This window comes from Amblyomma americanum, chromosome 3, assembly GCF_052857255.1.
Source record: "Amblyomma americanum isolate KBUSLIRL-KWMA chromosome 3, ASM5285725v1, whole genome shotgun sequence".
NCBI lineage: Eukaryota > Metazoa > Arthropoda > Arachnida > Ixodida > Ixodidae > Amblyomma > Amblyomma americanum.
Genome location: NC_135499.1, coordinates 146,370,680 through 146,389,883, shown reverse-complemented (window position 1 = coordinate 146,389,883; position 19,204 = coordinate 146,370,680). Strand labels below are relative to the sequence as shown.

Below are 19,204 nucleotides of genomic sequence, written 5' to 3'. Positions count from 1 at the left end.
CCTGGCAGTCATATGGAGCTGATAAGCGCTCACAGTGAACATGAGGAACGCGTCTTCAAAATTGCCTCCTAGCCACACACTGAACGACCGCCGCTCGGGTAATGGCCTTGGGCAGCGTCGCCGCGGTAGGGATGAAAGGAGACGCGCCTTCGTTGCTGCTTCTCGGAGCGGGCTGCGAACAATGAGGCCCGGCCAAGCCGGGTCGTCTGCGCACCCCGAACTCCCCTCCGTCGCCGTCCGCTTGACTCGTTAGTTCCATGTGGAGTCAAAACGAAATGGATCACAGCGTACGCACTCTTGTCCACATACAGGCGGCGTTCCGTACGTGATTACTTGAGGCTCCGGATGTGTCCAAGCCGGCCGCGCACGACAATACCCGTCCCATAAAGCTAAGTGTTTGTTTGTGCATGAAAACAATATGAAGAGGTGACGATTGTTCCTGTTGCTGTAGTGCTTTCGTGATGCATATATGAAAGAAAACGACAAAAAAACGCGGCAGCCTCAGCGCAACCCCCCCCCCCCTTTTCATCCTTCGAGAAACAGAAAAAAGATATCGATAAATACAATATCTTGTCTTCTGACAGCGGTTGTGTGGGAAGACGTCCTTGCTCACCTGGAAGACCTTTGGAGCGCTGACCAGACTAGCCAGCGCCGAGGAGAGAGTGGCCGCAAATATGCCAGCGTACACCAGAGGGCCGAAAGCCGACACCAGCTCCATCACCTGCAGCAGCGAACCACACGAGAAGGTTGCGCCTTGAACGTGGAACGATCGGGCGTACAGCAAGTCAGATTGCACGTGAGAGGAGGAAAAAAGGAGGATTATTCTTTGGAACTAGGTTAACTGCGAGACTATGACATCTACTACGTGAATGAATGTTTCTAAAGGTCAAACAAACTTACAGAGACTTATTTTTTTCCAAATTTTATCTTGCTTTACATCAAAGGATTGACGCGCAACTAGTCTTTCTTTCTGCCACATCACGGCACATAAAAAACACGACGGCGAAATCCTGTACACAGGCTTGCACGTAGCTTCAGGGCGCCAGGAGAAACGACAACCCCAACGTCGTGGCAGTGGGGAATCACTGTTTAAGATTAAGCGTTTCAACTATACCACTGCACTATCTGCAGCCCCTACCGTAATCAAACAAATTCATAGCCTCAATCTGGCGGCACAATCGGCCTTCAATTGAGTACGTCTTCAACAGCCTTCCAGAACCTTTTCTTTCAGGCTTTAAAATCAACAGTTGCCACTTCAAATTCAAATTCCAACTTAGCTTACTTTTTTTCCTGTTTCACTGCAAGAGCAACCGCTCCACAAGTGCACTCTCATTCACTGCCCTTAGAAACCCCTGTATTCAATCAAGGTCTACCTTCTTCTTCGCTACTTGGATCTTTTTGCAAGCTGCTTATTATAACATTAATAATCCATTCACATACGTACCCATCCATTTTATGCACTGTGCGATTTATAAAGGCACGGGCCCTTTTTATTGTTATTATGGTGAGCTTGAACCCAGGATCCCTACCGAAGCGAACTCCGCAGATGTCTTCACCAACAACCTATTCCTTCGACGTTCTCACTCTCATATGCGCCTCTTCTAACTGAGCCCCCTTTTGATCGAACTGCCACCGGTACGAGTATAAGACAGGTAAGTGGGCAAGTAAACGGCAGCCTATCCTGCTGCTTTGGCCGCGGCAGCCCCCCAGCAGGGGCGCATCTTACCTGGCTGTCGAAGAGCAGGCCGTACTCGCATCCGCCGGTGAGCGTGCAGTTTCGCACGTCCTCGTGCGTGGTGCCGTTGACCAGGGGCAGCCCGTTGGCCTCGCGCACAGCCACGCAGCCGGCCACGATGGCAAAGAACACGTAAGAGATGGTGGTCACGATGATGGCCAGGTAGGTACCCTTGGGGATCGAAGTCTGGGGATCCTGCGAGGGCGGACAATACGCCGGGAGGATGCGGTATTCGCCTCCTCCTCCACGTCCTCACAGTGCACGCGATGAGCCGAACATGCTGAGGTCAGAGTGAGACGAACGGTCAGGTTTTTCTGGCCTTTTATCCAGGCACAAGACAACCACTGATAGTCTGAGACAAACTCCTTAGTCCAGTTTAATTTAACGATTCCAGCCCTTCGATTAAATTCCCTTTTTGTCGTCCTCAGCGCCAAGTAATAAAGCGCGGCAGTAGCGGGGTAGTGGCGTCGCTTTAGCCAATGACGAGAGACGAAAAGAATCAAAGTGAATAGAACTGGAATAGAACTGTTATTTATATATCCCAACACTTATGTCCATAAATACCGGGTGCAGTTCTCTATATAGACGCCCGCTGAGTCTGCGAGAAAGCAAATGGCATTTTCAAGACAAAAACATTTTTTGCGAGGGCGACGTACGGCCAAGTCTCCGGAAATGTTTGCGCCGGCCAGAATGCCCGTGGCTGCCGGGAAGTAGACGGCGAACACGGTGAAGAAGTTCTCGCCTTCCTGGAAGTTCGGACCAAAGTTCTCCAACGCCAAGGTCGCTGCGTGAATAGCAGAAGTGGTTCAGTGTTGCGACGCAAAAAAAAAAAAGGACAGTCGATCTCTTCATCGAGAGCGGATGTAAGAAAGAAATGCAACACAGAAAAGTCAGAAGTGTCCACCGAGAAGTAAGACAGTTGAACACTTCGCCTTTCCTTTGCTAATAATAATAATTGGTTTTTTGGGGAAATGAAATGGCGCAGTATCTGTCTCATATATCGTTGGACACCTGAACCGCGCCGTGAGGGAAGGGATAAAAGAGGGAGCGAAAGAAGAAAGAGGTGCCGTAGTGGAGGGATCCGGAATAATTTCGACCACCTGGGGATCTTTAACGTGCACTGACATCGCACAGCACACGGGCGCCTTAGCGTTTTGCCTCCATAACAACGGAGCCGCCGCGGGATCAGTAGCCGAGCGCCCTAACCACTGAGCCACCGCGGCGAGTTGTTTATTGGGCAAATACTCCATGTGGCATAAATCAAAGGAAAAGGTACTGGCTCCTTTGCTCTAAGCCATTTTTTTGCGCCGGAGTACGAACGAATGAACGATGATGAAGACGACTATGTCCACAGCACGGCGCCAGAGCCTGCGACGATGGTAGAATGGTTAAGACATCGGCAAACGAATCTCCTTTGGTAACGCTGTAGGACGATCGAATTCAACTTTGGGCTGAAGATTTTTTTTTTCCGCCGGATGTCATTCGGACGGATTTCGTTCGGAGGTTTTCGGACAAGTTTGGCTCCATATTTTGACTTCGGTTTCATGGTCTACCCCAGGTTTGACTTCACGTTCGATCAGAAGCACTTTCCAGACAATGTTCGCCTGGATTCGCCGAGAATGGGAGCTAAAAGCATTTCGTGCTTAAGAAGGAAAGCACATGCGCACATGAACAGCCATGTCTTATTAAATGGCACCTATGTGAGAGGACACTCGACCCAGAAATTACATCACTATCAGGACTGGACGCCGATTAGTCCTTAGCCAGCCTGAGTTCAACATATATTAATCGATCGATTACTTGGTCATGTTGCTTTACGCGCATAACGAGTACAAAAGAACGGAAATGTACAATATTTTGTTGAAGAGAAAATCTTTTCAGTTTGAGCGTAGTTCCAGTTCCTAGACGCCGAACAGACGGGTGTCCATGACAGCACGCTTACCTGCTTTGGACTGAGTGCTATAGCAGTGCAGTGCTGCGATTTTCATTACATTTTTTGTCATACTGTAATTAAACGACAAAAATGGCTGCGCTTGACAATCTGCAGCGATAAATCATCTAGGACGTTGTATCTGTCATCTGTAAAGCGTACACAAACCGGACGTAATAGGCGAACACCTGGCTTCAAGCTGTTGAAACAACCACGATTATCGAAATGCTCGCTCGTACGGAAAACCAAATCGATCAATTACCCAGTCCTAGTGATTATTCAAACGCAAGGAACACAGCGACGCAGGCGCACGATGCCCGAGAGAGCGGCGAGTTCACTCACAGCTCCATCCGAAGTATCCCTTGGACTGCTCGGCCGAGCTGGGAGGGATCATGGACCCCACCACGAAATCCACCATGGCCACCAGCAGGATCACCAGCAGCACCATCTGGGCCTGTGTCACGTGACGCGAAACGATCAGCGCACCCGAGATACGGCATGCATATCGGGTGATTCGCGTGAGGAGAGATAGGTTTATGAACGAAGAAAGGCGAAAAAGTCGGCCTCAGTTATGATTTCCTCGTCTCCTTCGTACTCTTCAGAAGGTATTTTCTTCAGACGACGGACACAGAAATAAAATATTCACATATGAAAAAAAAACACAATTTATTGCATAAAGGCTACTTACTCTGTAGCCAGGTGACAACCAATAATGGTGTTGAAAAACGCAGGTATTTTTTTGGTGTCTTGCGTTCAGTCAGTTTCAAGGAAAAGGCTATCACCGCAGTGGCCTGTTTGCGTGCAACTAAATTCCATGGCAAGAACACCCGCAGTGCTGCCGCGCCGTGAGGTCTACGTTCGCACCTGCCGCGAGGCGAATATCTGACGCTTCTAAGTACCCTCCTCCAGTAGCTTCCCCGACGCCATATTGTCCCTCGCGTAGGAGCCGTAACATGGCGCGGGGTTGTGTAGGGAGCAATAACACATGCGCCGACTCCACCGCAAGCGCCAGCAGCGCCATCCCTCGCGTGCGACGCGAACCCGTATCGCGCGCAGCGCGCACACCATGGGACGCCGCGAATTTATTACGACCTTCGCTTGTGTCCCCGGCGAATGACATTACATCTACATCTCTCACTGCAAAAGAACGAAGAAACCACACCGTATAAACAGCACCGGGATAATTACGCTTTTTAGTAGATATCGGTACTGCAACTTCGCTGAAAGAGAAACACATTTCGTACAAGCAACAAATGTAAGCCGCTTGAGCCCCGTTAACGCGACGTCATCGAACCCCGTCTGGCAAGTGGGACTGACTGCCTGAAAAGAGGCGCCCGCATCTCGCCGAAAACGGATCCCCAGAGTTCCACTGTATCCTGCAATGTATATTGTATTGAAGTGAACGCGAACGAAACGTCGCCTCCACTGACTACCATGGAATTCGTTTAGTGCCGTTCGAACCATTTCAGAGCACAATGGGAAAAAGAGAAGCAGCAGAAGAATGTAGGCGTGTACCTTGGACTCCCACTCGGTGCCGATGATGGCGATGCCCAGCAGGAAGATGACGGTGACGCCGCTCACGATGCGGATGTCGTTGAGGCCCCCGTCCACGATGAAGGTGCCGTGTTGCTGCAACGTTACGCCGCGGTGGTGGTTCAGAGCTGAGCTGATACGTCTTTTCCGCGTCAATCCCGACTAAGTCGCACATCGTAAATTATAATGCGGGTCACTATGCTCCGGCGCAATAGCTCACACTCTGGCATTGATTATGCCGCGCCGCTAGAGCTCGATCTCGATTTATTTACAAACCTTACGGTTAAACATGCCATATTAGAAAAGTCATTGCAAGCGCTACTATCCGTGATTTTTAAAATAAATCATTCTCCGACACGCTATGTTAACGTGTGCGTCTAATTCTCTGAGGCACCTCGTAAACCTGCATGTCAACTGTATGAAGGACATATCTGAGCATGAATACTTGAGTGGGTACCATATCGTGACAACATTCACTATCTAGCTTTCCGCGACAGTTACCGAGGAGTGAACACCTTGGAATTCATTCCCTTTTATTCTTGTGGAAACAACTGGCAGTCATCGGGTTTCTGGCTTTAGAAGACTACGGGGAGAGTTAATCTTGGGCCGACATAAGTGAACAGCATATACATAGTCCTGACGCAGGTTTTAGTTGACGCAGGTACAGGCAAAGTGTTCGAAACCAGGTGGTAATTCTCTCAGCACATCCCTCTGCAATAGCAACGATACCAAAGGAGCCCACTAATCGACGGACGTAAGGGCATTGAATAACCGTGAATTAATTTTGACTGAACTTAAACTAATACATTACCAGACGAAAGTGCAAACAGACGGATGTGAAACGAAGGAAAGTGAAGATAAGTTAGCGCTTAATCGACACTTAAATAGTGCCGAATAAGAACACGAAGAAAGGGAATTTTAATGAAAGAAAGGCGGAGAGGTCGGCCGGTGGTAACAGGGCTGCACCGATGCTGGTGCCTGCTGTAGTTCAGCCCCGCTTACGACCGCGTTCCATGCTAATGTATAGTAGGATATAACTTTAAAAAAAAGAAAGAAACAGCAGTTGGTAACAGTGGGACATGAACCCCAGCGTCCTGTATTACTCCACTGACCAATAAAAACCGTGAACGAGATCATATGTTTAATATTTTGAGCACATCGAAATTAAACCGAATGGCTCTAAATTCGATTATTATTTCGTATTGAACTGAACATTAAACATTTTGACAGATTTGCCTGTCTGGTTCGGTGTGAAGACTGTCAGAGTTTATTATTATTTCGTCTCGCGATTAACTTATTGTTTACGTAACAATAACTACCTCTTTTGCAGCGGGGGAATTCTGTGTGGCGGTCCCGAATGGTGTAGCGCTTCACTTTAACGGGGATAAGTTGTATCCGACTACGCTACCATGCCCCCTTTCCCAGAGATGTACACAGTGCTTGCGGGCATACCTTGCAGAGGTCCCGGACGGTCTCGGAGAAGCCGACAACGTACAGGGCGATGGCCACGGCGTTCGCCAACGAGAAGATGAGGCCGATGGATCCACCGAACTCGGGTCCCAAACTTCGAGATATCATGTAGTATGTGCCGCCTGCGACACAGCCGCCATTTTTTATACAACGCATTACTGCTAAGAGCTTACGCGTGCTATCTTTATTTGCTCCTTAGTAACGTCTACACGCAACAATTAATCTTGGTAGCGAATCAACCTATTAGAGAGCACGTAGGCATGTACTGCCGTTGCCTCACAACCGTCACGTCGTGGTGTAGCTGGAACACGCAAAGCTAGCAGTCACGTCTGCTGACTACGACAGAGTTTAACCAAGGCATGCTGGAATTATGTCATTGCAATCTCTGATAGCTTCTTGGTGCGAGGCAGACGTCAGTTTAGCTCAGTTAACAACAGCTTGGGGCCGGGAAACATGCAGAGCATATTCGTTCGCACATAACATTGCGATGACTGCCCTCCTGCGCTATGGATCTCACAACTTCGCAGTATGTTACTGCGAAGTTCCGGGCTGTGCGTCTGTAAACGTAGATTTCGCGCCCACTCGAAGAGCGAAAGGGACGGGACCTCTAGCCCTTCTCCTCGAACTGAATTTCGGGTCATAGCGAAGAAGCTGCCGTTGTTTAGGAAAAGCTTCCGGCTAGCCTAGCCGGTATATACTGTCTGGGCATAATGCACCGCAAACGACGTGAAACATGTGAAAAAAACAAAACAACACCCGGGGGAACGTTCCTTTCAATTGCGCGTTCGCTTCAGTTTGCGGTGAAATTTGACCAATGGCGATTTTGTTCATAGTTCACGGAGCTGTTAGGACGTTATTAACACTATACAAACGAAAATAAAGGGGGAAAGCGTACCGCCAGAGCAGCTGTGAATGCTTCATGCTCGCTGGTGCAGTTGTATAGCATACATTGCGTGCACACCCTGGGACCAGCAAAAAAAGAGCTCAACTACATAAAAGCGCGCGCGCGTGTAACGGAAGTGACGTCAGACCATAACGGTGTCCCATATGCCTCACCTCCCCGCACTTCACCGTTGGTGCAGATGGCGGACATGGAGAGAGTGGTGAGCATGGTCACTATGGAGGCGAGGATGACGATTCCGGAGCCCAGGCCTGGAGGAATAAACGAGAGGGGGGACAGAGTTAAAAATCGTGCACTCCCGCTCCCATTCAAAGCTTCATCCAACATCCTGGAGGAAAAAAAAAACTGCGGGGCGGCGATCCTCCCGAAAAATAAGCTTCAATACAGTCGCCATAATACTGGGCTTTAAGAGGTTTTTTTTATGTTCATTGACGGAGTGAAGCTTGGTAGGGTCGCTGTTTCGGCCTAGCGGAAAAACGCACTTAACTTTTTTTCTAGAGAATACGAATCAGAAATCGTCTCGCAGACGTTTTTGCGAATCACATGCAGCAGTCTGACCGGCTGCGGAAGTGGCATGGTCTAATCGCTTGTTCTAAAACTGCGGTCGGTAATTAGCAGCGGCAATTAATCACATAAGACAGTGAAGTTTCACAGTTAAGCCGCTGTGAATGAAAATCTCGCAATTATTTTGTTTTCAGCGAAATGGACCAAAACACCATCAAGTTTACCACCATGTTCAAGTCTGCAGTTTTCAATAACCTACACGATAAAACTCTCTGCGCATTTTGTAGTTTCGTCCCCGTTCTTGACCACTCGTTGCTTTGAAGACTAAACGACCCAGATAACAACAAATAAATAAAACAAAGAGTTCGGGCTTTCTTTTTTTTTTTTTGCTTACTGTAACCCCGCAAAACCACAGCAACTGCGTTGCTTTCGAGTAACAATCATGCAAGGCATTCGCCTATTTGTCAATAAGACCGGAAGGCTTTAACTGATAATTTTATAAATGAAGACACATAAAATCATTTAGCTTTTGCTTCTAAGCCAATGCATTATATAAATAATCACACCAAACATCACAGATACACTTTCTTGCCGTCCTTGTTACAGACACCGCCATGCGGGCTGCAAGATATTTCAGCTTCAAAAATCAACGCTTCAGAAAACGCGGCGGCGGAGGAAGAAATGCGAAGGGAGTTGGCAAAGTGCAAGGATAGTGCCCGTGAAAGCTTTGTCGGCATCGTTGCATCGGGGCATCAGGCAACGCGAAAAGTGTTAAATGCATCAGCGGTGCGGACGGGAGTACACAGTTTGTCGAGCACGTGTAGAGCCATCTCGTGGTAACCACCAGCGTTACAGGCGGGAAACCTTATACAGCGGTGCCAATGCAGAAAGTAGGCACAGACTGATCACCACAGGGCAGCCAATGTAAACCTCGCAGCTGTTTTATCTGTTTGGTTTGGCTTAATGGGGTTTAACGTCCCAAAGCGATTCAGACTATGAGGGACGCCGTAGTGGAGGGCTCCGAATAATTTCGAATCCCTGAGGTTCTTTCACGTGCACTGACATCCAACTGTACACAAGCCTCTAGTATCTCACCACCATCGAAATGCGACCGCCGCGGCCAGGGTCGAACCCGCGTCTTTCGCGTCAACAGCCGAGCGTCATAACCAGTGAGCCACCGCGGCGGCTTGTTTTATTCGTCTCCTGACAAAGGCGCGCAGACCACAGATCACCTGAAACGGTCACTAGGAAACGCGCAGTTTATCACCTGTCGTTGCCCGTTATTTACCTGGACGTCGACCTCTATTACGAAACCGACGAGCGCAGCTCGCACGGTCTGTTTCTAAAAAAAAAAAAAAAAACATGGACGAACATCAGCGGATCGTCACACTTGGTCATCGTGTAACCTCGCCGGTAATGTAGGTGGCTATCACGAGATGGCGGTGCATGCATCAGTGGCCACGCCTTCCAGCGTTCCTTTCGAAGGCTAGAAACTTTCTCCACTGTGTGCATTCAGAGGCGATAAAGCACAGAGAGGCGCACGGTGTGCATCAAGGCAATCGCAGCGCGAACGTTCACGTTCAGTGTAATAAAATAATAGCATGCAATAATACGCACGTTAGGTGAACATTAAAATAACAAATAACAAACTAAAAAAATAAGAGAAAGCAGACTGCTCCAAATGCTGTCCGAACTGAACAGTACAGTACGATTCGCAGCTGATTTAGTTGTACATGATCTCTAAAAAAGCGAAGAAAGACACGGAAGTGGAAGCAAGATCTCGCGTACCTTGTCTAGGTTAGGTGCGACAACTGCGACGCGTGCAACGTCTACAGTTTTGGAGGAGAAACGCCTGCAGCGTTTACCTGTGAAAAAAACCTCACACGTTGAGCGTGAGCAGTTCCGTTCGACAAAACCCAGCCGTGCTCACCGTCACTGACGCCACGTTCCGTCTTCCGAGTTATTCTACCAAAAAAGTTTAGAAACTCAGTTTCGAAAACCGGAAACCTGCGCTGCCTGTGAGCTTCGGCGCCGGCCATTCTCGGCGCCATGCTAGTTTTCGTTAGTTTTAATAATTCATTTTACTGCCGCAGATGGCGCGACAATCCCCAGGTTCTAAGGCTTCGGATCAATCACCGTTCCGCGTTTCGAAACACGGAAGCTATGGAAGGTGATTGAAGAGCTCTGCCCCGGTACGCACGCCAGCCGTGCCTTCGCTGAAGGACAAACTTCGGCAAGAAGACTACTGCGGAAGATCGGTTCCAGACCAGCGCTGCGACTCCGTTACGCAAGCACCCCACGTGAGGGAACCTCCGCACAAGAGGAACAAGTAACAGCTGTGCTGGACGCGTAACGATATCACGTCTAAGACGGTAACGAGATCACCTGTCAGTCGTGGTTCGTCCTGTCTAGTAGTAATCACGTCTCAAGACGAAATCCCGCTTTTCAATTCTTTCAAACCGATTTCTTCAGGGAAAACAACTTCAATGTGAGCTTAGTGTGTCGTAACAACGAAATTACGGGGTATTTCCTAGAAACCAAAGACAATATTGTCCAAACGGGACTCAACCATCACAGATATGAGGGCCGTTCTCCTGCCCCGAAGTAACGTAATAAATCCTGGAGATTTTTTTTTTACTTTGTAGAAGAAGGCCGGGTACGCAACCCGAAAAGCACACAATCTACTCGTTGCGAGCTTGACTAAGCCCACTGCACGGCTCTGAAGCACGCGCTTCAGATTACTGTCGTTGTAAGCACAGCCGGAGGCTGTCAATCGTGCAGCTAGGTCTGTAGCTGGATTAAATCCCAGTGGATGAGACGTACCAATGCCGGCCTGTCCCACGACCCAGGAAAGCCGCAGGAACAGAATAACGCCCCAGATGTTGAGCAGGCATCGCACCTGTGTTGTCGGAAAAAAGGGATGGGGGAGGGGAGAATAGAAAGGGAGAAGAGCAAATGGAAAAGGCACGCGAAATTCATTACCAGAAAGAACTCAAGCAAAAGCATGTACTAAGCTTTCAGAACAACGCTTAACGCTGACGGAGACGATGGGAACGAGTTTATCTCGTGGAAAAAAGTTGGTCCAACACAGGACGAACTCAACAAAGCAAGAAATGAACCGACTAGCTAAGTAGCAAGTTTTACTCGAAAAACTCATCCGCGGTTTAACCCAGTTCGATCCACTTTCAAAAGACGACCTCGTTTTCGGTAATTTTGCTATATTCACTTTATATGCTTCGATATCATCTATATTTACTTTACTTCGTACAAGCTTAAAGTTCCATTCTATTTCTTTCTCACATGACTTAATTTCATTTCCTTTTATTATTTACAAGCTGCTCGTTCCGTCGTTCAACAAAGCCTCTGTGAGGGTTTTACTCTAAAAGTTTTATTCGATAAATTTATCATAGGCTTTCATAGTTCAACATGTTTTTCAGTAATTTTCTTACTTTAACAGCCCTTACTTCAGTGTCACCCAGATATGTTTCAATTTTTTGCGAGATCAAAAACAGCGTCTCTTTTTTTTATTGTTCTAGTCTAATTGTATTCCTTTTCTTTTTACCATTTACAGCTGTGCACTTCGCTGTTCAGAAATTTATCGAAGTCTTTGAAAGTATGCACTTATTCAAGATTTGTTCTCTTCAGTGATATTCATTGTCTCTTCCTCCACACTAAATATATAGTGCCGCTCTTGGTTTCTTTCTGACTCACGTCTAAATTTCCCTGTTATAGAATGTGTCTTAGTATTTTAATTAATTCTTAATGATTATGCACCCATTCCAATGATTATGCACTCATTCCTGTGGTAAATACTCCCCACGGATATGTGCCGTGTCCGGAAGCAGAACAAAAATACCAGGCTAGCTATCCCGCAGGTCTTTGTATTACTTCTTCGAGCAGTCCCATGCGCAACAAGAAATGAACTGTGGCGTTCCTTCACCGACTCAAAACGCCTGGCAGGGTTCCAGTCCAAGAAGAAGAAGAAAGGCGTAAACACCCACTTGGAACAACACGGGTACACGCACCAATAGACGGGCGAGGAGGAAAATGAAGAGAGACAGGAGGTGTCGGTAGCAACACGCGCACTCACAAAGACTCCCTGGATCCATCCCAGCTTGACGGCCCCTTTGCCCTTGATGGCCACTTCGTCGACGGCGTTGCGGGCAGACTTCTCCAGGGATTGCTGCGCACAAGACGAGGAAAAAAAGAGATGAGCACTCAGACCGAGACGCTTATGCAGGTGAACAGCGGATACACTTAGTTATATCTAGGAGGGTTTTATCGAAGGACGCCCCCACGGGAAATGCCTCTCAATACTGAGTATTCATATGTGAATCTTCCCTTCCAAAATTTCTTAGGTAGTCTATAGACTGTCCATAGACTTTTGTCTATAAAATCTATAGACTCTGTAGTCAAACCCTAGCGCACAGCCTATAGGCAATACAAATCCTATAGACAGTCTATAGACAATCTATAGACTTATGACCATACACATTTAGCGTACATTTAACTATAGACACTCTATAGACAATGAATAGACAAAATAAATATCTATAGGAAGGCAGTAGAGTCTATAAGAAGACTATATATTGTCTATGGATCGTTTTTGTAGGGGTTACATAAACGGCCACACATTTCGTTTCCTTTTTTCGAGCATTTCCATGAGATACTCGAAGAAGGTGAATTGCTTCTTAAATTTTAAATGCCAACGATAAGCATCGCCCGCCGATGTGGCGGGGAAACACCGATGCCCTATTTTCCCTCGAGAAACGTTGTAGCTGCTGTAAATGAAAATGGCCCGCCTCATGTTATCGTTGACAGCTCTTTATTCTCGTAAAAGGCACGAGGTGGCGGTAGTAGGCACGTCTGTAATTTGATATAGACCACGATTTAGATATTCGACGCCAAGGAGAAGAGGCAACGCTTGAGCCGAGAACTCATCTTTGCGCGTGCAGTAAGGCGTTGAAATCAAATGCATGCACACAATTTTTCTTCTAATAACTATGTACAAAAATAACGGAAAGTTCGCTTCTGCTTAACACCTCAATGCACAACGATCGGAAGCTGCCAGATATTGCGCTGAACAAGAAGCAACGTCTAGCTATACATGCGATACGGAGGAAGCTTAAAGGACTACAGACACCAAATTTCTCCTTGCACGTTTTCTTGTTGCAAATTATGGGTTGGACATCAATATACATGGACCACCGCGTGATATTCGCTTGACGCTGTTTCGGTTTTGGTTTCATCTATCGAACGATGGCTGTGACGTGTAGTTGACTCCACGTAAGGCACGTAAGTCACGTAAGGCACACAAAAAAAACGCATTATAACTGCTTATACGTAGTTTGCTTTCATTCCAGCTCTTGAAAAAGGCTGGTTTAACGTTGCAGTGAATAAAAACTGCCTATCCCAGTCTATATTGCTGGTTCTTTCATGCATCACATTACCTAGAGTGCAACTACATGTCACACCCATCATTCGGTTCCTGAAACCGAAACAACATGAGAGAAGAAATTCAATTATACATTACTCAGCGGTCGCAGGCGAATTCCACGCGGTGAGCCATGTATCCTAATGTCTAACGCATCATTTGAAAGAAGATAACACGCAAACTAAAATGCGGCATCTGTAGTCTTTTAAAAAAAGAAAAATCGGTGCCCAAGGAGAACAGTGTGGCGAGGTTGACTGCAAAGCGAGGACGTCCTTCTGTGTCTACCAGTTCGAGAAAAATTCCCGAAGATAAGGCTTTGAGTTTTGCCTCTGGTTACGCCACTCGTTTGAGGGTAATCGTCGGGGCACGCGCCTCGCAGCCACACCTTGTTCTTTACTGAAAGGCGTTGCGTTCTTCTTCTGACGCGTTGTTTCAGCTATAATCGAATACACGCAAATAAGCAAACAAAACACTGTAATGGCCTAGGTTTTCCAACTCAAACTGTCTGGCCTCTTTCTCGTTGTTATCGCCGCTTAGTTACATTCTAAACGTCCCTATAGGCACAGCGAGTAGGACAGTTGTACGACTTGGCAGTTCTAAACGCCTTTTCGAAACCCGTTTACGCGCCACATACGTATGCGTATATGTGCGCGCAGGAAGAAACGCGAAAAGGAGCAGCGAGCGAAATAGCAAGAAAAGAAGAAAAAACAGGCGAGAAAGGGTTCGCCTTTCTTTAAGGCAAACGTCGACGTCGTGACTTCCAGCGAGAGTCCAGGTAAAAAAAAAAAAACTAAGAAGGAAAAAAAATGAGATGGAGCAAGAAGTGCTCCCCTGACAGACATCGACGTTGGCTAACGTCTGTGTGTTTTCGTGAGCCTGCGCGAGAGAGGCAAATTGCCTTTCGGTGCCGACTGTCAGCCGCGTAGAGAGACGACGGGCGATTCCTTTGTCTCTGCACGAAGTGCTGCGCAGCTCTCCCGAGAGCGCGGCGAGAAATGTTTCCTCCAGCCGAGCCTCCCCCCTTCACCTCCTCCCCCTGCAGCGTCGGCCCCTCTGCGGGAGACTCGTTAGGACCCCCGTGCGCGCGAGTGGGCAAGGTGCCTCGCCGTCGGGACGTCCGACGCCAGGAAATGACAAAACAAATGCATCGCCGCCACGAACGGTTGCGCGCACACAAGCGCGGTAGCACATCAACTTACCGCGTGTCTTAAAGAGCGCGCAAGAACAATTCACGCAGGGGTGTAGGGGTGTACGAAAGTGCATTAAGCTTTCATGCGTTCGCAGTCGACGAACTGCGCTACAAAGCGCTACTTAGTCAAGGCGCAACTTGTACTTTTAGTGCGCCCTTCAAGCCTAATTCCACTAACTCCTATAGATCTTACAGCTCCTGCAGCTGTAGTACGCCCTGTAACTGTTGTAGCCCTGCAACCCCATACCTCTCGTTGCTCTTGTAGTTTCTGTATGCCTTGTAGCCCCTGCAGCCACTTTAGCTATTGTAGTTCTTGCGGTTCTTGTACCCCCCCCCCTCCCCCTGTAACCCTTGTAGTGCTTATAGCTTCTGTTGCGCTTGTAAGCTCTATGCAGTTAGTTTTATGTCGGGAGCGTAAAACAAAAGCAAATAAGGTGCTCTTGAACGGTCCTCGTTTTGAAATATCGGCAAAGCGATAAATTACTCTTCTTGGGGAATAAGCAAAGGATCACCGCACTGCGAAGGCTGGTGCTGCCGCAGACAGATTTCACTCTACGTCACTGTCATCCCATGTCATACGTGTTTTTGTTTTTTGCGTGCCTTGCACCCCTGACATACCCGGGTTGACTGGTTGGATCAAATTACGGTGACCGCAGAAATTACCGAGACCGCGCATATCGATAAGACAGCTTGTGATTAGAGCAGACGGCGACCAGCAGAAAGCGGAGTGAACCATGTGTAAAAGAGTACATAATCTTCACCCAGGAGGTCAGCGTTCGAAAACAGCAATTTCCATGAGCAAACATTCTTATTACTTGTGACGGCGATAGGCTCCCTGTTTGTTCGAGCGTACGGACGTTCATAATATGAGCATGTGGAAGTCATAAAATGTCCGTTCTTTTCTTTGTAAAAAAAGTTTAATAGATCATCTAATCTAATTTTCAGTCTCGAGATCCAAATAACTATTTTATCGATACCTTGGCCTAGGCAGAGTTCATATCTCTTAAACAAGGTTCTAACTGCCAATTCTCGTAACGGATAAAAATTGTCAGTTACAGCGGCACGATTGACTGTATTAAAAGAACACAATCGTTGGTCAAGCAAGACAGCAAAATACTTTTTACGAGGCGAATGATTTCACTTGTATCGTCAGTACTGGTGGATGTCGAACGCAGGGATTAGCGGTACTAGGCCACAACAGCCTATTAAGCCAGCTTTTACCGGCGGCCCGATACGCAGGGAGCGCACGATGTCGAAAGCAATGAATTTGTAAACTCCAAGCGCGAGCTACAAACCCGCCTGCACAAGAAACAAAAAAATGACGGTCTTCAATCACCCCATTGTGCAGTCTATAAAGGCGGTCGCGCGGGACACACAGAGCAGCAAATTTCGCAAACAGCAAGGACAGCTGAACTATGACAGCCAATCTCGTTTACGCAATGCGGTCAAGCGAAACAAAGTTGATTACCCTTTTTGATCCCGCGTCTGCTTGTGCAGCTTGAACCGCTGTTTATGGCTATTACCTCTTTGCATCAGCGTCAAACCAATCGCAGAGCAAGCCCACTGTCCTTCAGCTAGGCAGTCGCAGGCTTACGTACCTTCTTTAACGACCTGAAAGTACGCGCAGGTTACATTCACTTGTAACTAAAGCAGTAAAAAATATAGGTAGTTGCGGAATGTATAAAGGAAGGCATCGTATTCTGTTAAGGTATATTTGAGCGAACCAGCCGTCTTAAGAAGACTTAACTGCACTGTGATACAAGTATACAGTAAATGCCCGTACAGTGTCCTAATGACCTAACTGGTAATTTGAAACGCCGGCAGCATGACGCACCACAGTTATCGGCAGAACTTCGCCTAGCTCAGATAATTTACGGTCTGGAAAGTAAAATAGGGGGACCAGAAAAATAGGAGACCCAGAAAAATGGGATGTTCATAAAAATAGGGCATAAAATAGGATGTCCAGAAAATGCGGTTGCGTTTTTATGGAGGAAAAACGCTGAGGCGCCCGTGTGCTGTGCGATGTCAGTGCACGTTAAAGATCCCCGGGTGGTAGAAATTATTCCGGAGCCCTCCACTACGGCACCTCTCTCTTCCTTTCTTCTTTCACTCCCTCCTTTATCCCTTCCCTTACGGAGCGGTTCAGGTGTCCAACGATATATGAGACAGATACTGCACCATTTCCTTTCCCCAAAAACCAATTAAAAAAAAGAAAATAGGAGGCCCAAAAAGATAGGAGGTCCAGAAAAATAGGATGACCAGGGAGTGCCCAGCGACCCAGAGAAGTGTTCTTCCACGGAGGCTCACGCGACCACACTTGATACATTGGTCAAATAATAAGGAAGCGTCGGCGGCCGTGTTTTCTCAAGGCGCACTCGTCTCACACACACACAATGGGCCATTTTGCGTCCTTCAGGACCCTGCCCGCATCGTGCGCCAGAGCGCGAAATGGTTGGACACCGGCAAATGTGAAGCTACCCCAACACGCCGCTCATGCGCGGCAAGTGGCAATTCAACTGGCCGCGCTTTAAAAGGAAGCCGCCAGAGATAAATTTTTATTCCGGCAACTCGAGCTGAACACGCGAACGCCTTTCATGCGTGCACACTCCGGTCGAATCCTTGGCTCTCGTCTCTTCCCGTTTAGAGCGTGAGCAGCTCGGCGGAAATGACGTCAGCGCACGCATTGGTTCAAGAGTTTAGATGAACTGCTATGGGGAACCTGTGCTGCCAAGGTGGCACTGCAATTGTTCCATTCGGTGACTCAAAACTGCTTTTGACAGCTGATTGGGCCGCTGCAAACGCGAGAACACAATCTGCGCGATTAGATACCCGCGTTTGGCTGACAGCATTCATTGCCTATAGCTTCTCTCGGCGTAGCCCAGATAGGTGACGCACGGCACGTGCACCTTCGACAGAGCGCGGAGGCTCACGCCAATAAGCGCCTGAAGGTGGCGCGGAAAAGTACTAAGAGTACTACCCAAAACTGCTTGCTCTTCTCGCTAGGCAGTGTGTTATGGCGCTGCAATCGGCACCGCAAACTTCAGCGCAAGTTCCCCATAGTAGGAGGTGTATACAACATCGTAGGCTGTACAGTTTCCGCCACCGATAATAAACAGGGGCCGAGTTCGCAAAACAGACTGCTTGTAAAAAAATATGGTATCTGGCCGACAACCACGCGTCCTTGCAAGCAAGAGATTTGTCGATACCACCGCTAATTATTTGACACCTTCTGTGTCGCTCGCGAAGGATAACTATCCAATGAGACAAACTGCACGACTTTGAATGCGGCAGCTAAGCGCATTGCATAGATGGCTTGCATTCGTGAAGCGAGTTTTGATGTACCAAAGAGGCTAAATAATCGATTTTTTTTCTTGTTGAAACAGGTTTTCGAAACATGTTTTCGTTCACCAAATGTGTGGAGCGCAGGCAGCTGCAGGTGAAAACGGAAATATTACATTCAGTCCTGCAACAGGGTCGTCTTGGCTTCCTTCAACGGACGGTGAAAAGCATGAATGCCTGGGTACACCGCGCCGAGAGAACAACCGCCGTCAAAGAGTTAAAGTTAGTAACGACGATCAACGTGCCATATACATACATTACTAGCATTTGTCACAGCGGCCTTTCTGCACACGCGCAGTGCTTTCGTTGAGTCTTAAGCCCCAATACAAAACACGCGCCGTAACGCGGAAATCTGCAATCCGTTCGATGCCCGCCTGAAGTTCCTGACAGTGCATGTCTTATGACTATCTCAGAACCCGATTCCTTCCTGCAACAACCACTCTATCCCCTATCATTAAAGTGATAGACGCAGTCCATACGGCATTTATAATGGTCTGCGCAAGGAACGAAAATTTTCGTCCACCCTTTTCACTGCTGCCTGTACAAACCACTGCACACACTGAACGGAAAGCTCGTCCCCATTGCATTTGTGGAGATGAGAACGTGTAAGCGAAACAAAGCCAGCAGGGAGACGGGATGGAGGTCGGCGCGCTGCACGGGTCTTGGTCCGGCTGGACGGTTTAGGGTTACGCGGCGAGAAATGCGGTACTCATAGTGCAGGCGCAGCTTCATCTTCCACAAGGCCTTTCATGCGGCTAGAGCAAATGCGGTCTCGCTCGTCGGCAGCGCCGCCACCGTACACGCCTCTGCATTACCCCCCTCCGTCCCTCCCTCCCGCTCTCCCGCCAAGGGGGAAATCTCGCCCACGCTAAGCTCTCTCATTCACTTTCTATCACTCGTTCTCTCCCTTGCGTGCTCTCTGCATGCGTCACCCCGCCCTGCGGAAATGACCAATCAGGGAGCCCCGGGAGAAAGCATCCCCCCCCCCCCCCCCCCCCCCCCGGAGCTGCAAGGAAAATAGAAGACGCTTGCAAGAACTCCTAAAGCAAATGGAGACAGTCAGTGATGGAGATGAAAAGGGGGAATTCCATGGTGAAGATTAACGCCGGTAGGGAGCTGTCACACAGTTCGACTCCACCAGTAAAGATACCTCCATGAGATTTCCGATC

At 48.1% G+C, this 19,204-nt stretch overlaps 1 protein-coding gene across 2 annotated transcripts in view; it reads right to left on the bottom strand.

Annotated features, from left to right (window-relative positions):
* Ncc69 (sodium chloride cotransporter 69) overlaps positions 1-19,204 on the bottom strand; it is a 133,989-nt gene that overhangs the window by 40,956 nt on the left and 73,829 nt on the right. For both annotated transcript variants that reach the window (XR_013313337.1, XM_077658205.1), the window contains exons 2-10: positions 12,164-12,256; positions 10,897-10,972; positions 7,725-7,820; positions 6,651-6,790; positions 5,181-5,294; positions 4,008-4,119; positions 2,392-2,519; positions 1,727-1,930; positions 614-721 (exon numbers count right to left, since the gene is read on the bottom strand). Coding sequence is in view for 1 of the 2 variants with exons in the window: in XM_077658205.1 (XP_077514331.1) it covers positions 614-721; positions 1,727-1,930; positions 2,392-2,519; positions 4,008-4,119; positions 5,181-5,294; positions 6,651-6,790; positions 7,725-7,820; positions 10,897-10,972; positions 12,164-12,256 (1,071 nt within the window). In the remaining variant the exon portion in view is untranslated. The remainder of the gene's footprint in view (positions 1-613; positions 722-1,726; positions 1,931-2,391; positions 2,520-4,007; positions 4,120-5,180; positions 5,295-6,650; positions 6,791-7,724; positions 7,821-10,896; positions 10,973-12,163; positions 12,257-19,204) is intronic.